At 46.5% G+C, this 3,573-nt stretch overlaps 1 protein-coding gene across 1 annotated transcript; it reads left to right on the forward strand.

Annotated features, from left to right (window-relative positions):
- Nucleotides 1-2,250: 2,250 nt before the first annotated feature.
- On the forward strand, nucleotides 2,251-3,346 carry LOC138943050 (uncharacterized). Its single transcript, XM_070313569.1, has one exon. It carries the CDS (start codon nucleotides 2,339-2,341, stop codon nucleotides 3,344-3,346), a length of 1,008 nt encoding a protein of 335 aa, XP_070169670.1. The 5' UTR covers nucleotides 2,251-2,338.
- Nucleotides 3,347-3,573: the final 227 nt, after the last annotated feature.

Consider the following 3,573-nt stretch of genomic DNA (forward strand, 5'->3'; position numbering starts at 1 on the left):
ACATTATAAAGGAAGCATTGTGCTCGCTCTTAGATATCGTCACGGAACTGGATTTGCGATCAGTTTCCATAGCAAAAGGGGACGTAGATAATGTTCCCTGGGAGACAGTACACTCGCTACTTACTCGCATATTAGAAAACACCAATATAAACGTATTTATATGTACAAACAAAATAGCGACCCCCGCGGAGAACGATAGACATGAGATCATGACAGAAAACCATTGTTCGGCAATAGGAGGACACAAGGGTGTAACGAAAACATACAACCGCGTTAAGAAAAATTATCATTGGCCTGGAATGAAGGCAGACATACAAACTTTTGTTCGAAACTGTCGTTCGTGTCAGCTAAAGAAACTAGTTAGAATAAAAACCAGACAACCGATGGTACTGACGGACACCCCTGATTCCGCCTTTGAAAAGATCTCAATGGATATCATGGGCCCTCTGCCCACCACACAATCAGGCAATGCGTATATATTAACCATTCAAGACCTACTAACAAAATATTCATTAGCTCTCCCTCTCCGACACGCAGGTGCGATAGACGTAGCGGACGCTTTCACTAACGAATTTATATGCACATTCGGTGCTCCGAAAGCTATCTTAACCGACCAAGGCTCACACTTCCTTAATAGCCTTATGCGAAATGTAGCGCACAAATTCAAAATCAGACACTTTAAAACCACGGCATACAGACCACAATCAAACGGTTCAGTAGAACGATCACATCAAGTACTTTGGGAATACCTAAAACAGTTTGTAAATAAAAACAATGACTGGGATAGACTTTTGAAGTTAGCGTCATTCTCGTACAATACCAGCGTCCATGAGGGCACGCGATACACTCCCCACGAACTAGTGTTCGGCAAGGTAGCCAAAGTACCTTCCAGCGAATCAGACACGACTAATGAGATAAATGAAAGCTACGCAAAGTATCTGACCGACCTGTTTAACAAAATCAAAGACGCACAAGCAATAGCGCGTGAAAACCTAATTAATTCTAAGCAAAGGTCAAAGCGATACTATGACCGTAAGATTAAGACGCGTAGATTTAAGGTAGGAACTAATGTATATCTGTTACGAGAACCCACAAAAGGTAAACTGGGCGACCAGTATACTGGACCCTATAGAATCACCGAAATACTCAGTAATAATAATATCAAAATAGCCATAAGTAGACATAAGACGCGAATCGTGCACGCGGATAAACTAAAGCTCTCGCCACACCAAGCCCCCACTTCGATCGGTACCCCCCCACTGAGTCCCTGACCGCAACAGCTATAATAACACCGCACCGGAGGAGGATCGACCAGTTAACAGTGAGCCTTAACATGGAGCATACTTCACCGATCATCATCATCATTGCTCTTCTATCCTCTACTGCATACAGCCTAACGGGATACGACTGCGGTAGTGATGGATTGAACATCACCACCCTCTCCCTCACAGAGATAGGAGAATGCCAACTCGAAAATATAGAACCAAGAACTGAAGAAGTTTACGTACAGTTGTTACAACTAAGCGAGTTTGACCACACCACGGGCCTACAATGCCGGATTGAGATCGACCGGACCATATACTACTGTGGAATGCATTCCCACATCTCCGCCGTACAAAATGGGAAGCGAGAATACATCCGGGAAATATCTGCCGAAACGTGCAAGAAGCTGCACGACAGTGGAACTATATTCCTGGGAGGCAACGCTCTCATCACAGGAATCAAAATAAACACCACATCCACGCATAGCCTGACATTTGCCGGAACCCTCACCGTAGACGGACGCTGCACGGGGACGCAATTCAGCGATCCATACGGAACATGGGACAACGTGGTCGTACAAGCTTCTATCAAGATAACTACCAGGAGCCTGGAGCTGCCGATCAAGCACACCACGAATGAAGTCGTCTTACCCTCAGGAAGCCGTTGTCGTGCAACGGAGGGTGAATGTAGCGACGCAGACGGTACGTCAACGTACTGGAGAATCATACCGACGGATAGCTGCAACTTTCGACGCTATGACGTACTATACCAAGGCATCGCCTACCGGCTCACCCCCAAGGAGGCACAGAAAGAGTCCCCCGTCATCTACACGGTCACAACAAAGGAAACTACGTTCGCTCTAGCCAAGACTTCGGATACGAACCTCTGCGGCTATAAGTTAATTCAGACAGAACATCCGAAGCTATCCATCCTCGAGACGCAACCGGGAAGAACGTTCAAATCCCAATCAAGAATCGCCATCGACAACCTCGATATCTTCTCATATGTGAACTCCAAGTTCATATACGTGGAAAAGCACCTGAAGACTCAATTGACGCAGCTGTACCGGGACATCATGGGCCAAAAATGCGCCCTGGAGAGACAAATTCTGGAAAACGCACTCTCACTTTCCAGCATCGCCCCCGATGAGATGGCATTCCGTTTGATGAAATCACCAGGCTACATGGCAATCACCGCCGGCGAGGTAATTCATATCATCAAGTGCGTTCCCATCCTGTGCAAAATTCGACAGACCGAGGGATGTTATAACGAATTACCCGTCTCGCATGGTAATACGTCATATTTCTTATCGCCAAGATCGAGGATACTAATGAAGACAGGAACTACAAGAGAATGCAGCGAGTTGTTGCCGACCATGTACAGAGTCGAGGACACATGGTTTCGAATCACGCCGAGACCTATCGAGGCCTTACCACCACCAACCATCCAGCCATTAACTAAGCCCCGGTGGAAGTACGTGAGCCCATCAAATCTCGCGACCAGCGGAATTTACTCCACAGAAGACTTGGACCGCTTGAGGAATCACATAATGTTCCCAGTAGAAAAACCCGCGATGTTAGACACCATCGCGCAGGGAGCTATGGGACACACAATCCCCCATGGGAGCGTGTCATTGTATAATCTCATGGACGAGAAGTCATTAGAAAAGATAGCGGAAAACGCCGGAACACGACTGTGGCAGGGATTCATCACGTTCGGATCAGCAAGCGCAGGAGTGCTCGCCATAATCCTACTAGTGAGACTCGCTAAGCTTGTAATCGACTCTATTATAAGAGGCTACGCTCTTCACTCTGTCTATGGCTGGAGTCTTCACCTGCTGGGAGCAGTCTGGAGCTCAATCACCCACCTTCTCCTGCAGATGAGATCCCGCGGACAGCCAGCACCCAGGGAACAAGCGGACCCGGAGACCCCTATTGCAGAATCAACGCCCCTTGCCCTCCCTGAGAATAGTGAAAAAGTGCCTAGAGAAAGTACACGCGAGGACCCTCAAAACTCACCAAACACCCCACTGAAAGACTATGGCGAATTGAACAAATATCTATATACCCACCGAGAACTCTAGGTTAATAAAAATCGCATGATCAATCGTTAACGTAACTTTAAGAAAATGATGTAAGCGTACTACAAGCATTAGTTTAAGCGCTCTGGAGAATGTTGGAACAATAACGTCCAACATTCTTTTCCGAGGGGGGAGGTGTCACGTCCTGTCAAAATTTCAACCTTTTGAATTTCTATTTTTTTTTCTCCTCTTAAATAATCTAAGTCCAATAAGCGCAACTTAAATAGCGC

The sequence above is a fragment of the Polyergus mexicanus genome, unplaced genomic scaffold (genome assembly GCF_030449975.1).
Source record: "Polyergus mexicanus isolate NDT 795.1 unplaced genomic scaffold, iyPolMexi1.0 SCAF_25, whole genome shotgun sequence".
In the NCBI taxonomy this organism is placed as follows: domain Eukaryota; kingdom Metazoa; phylum Arthropoda; class Insecta; order Hymenoptera; family Formicidae; genus Polyergus; species Polyergus mexicanus.

Excerpts from the sequence above, each read along its gene's own strand:
- LOC138943050 (XM_070313569.1), top strand. The coding sequence starts at position 2,339 with ATGGGCCAAAAATGCGCCCTGGAGAGACAAATTCTGGAAAACGCACTC.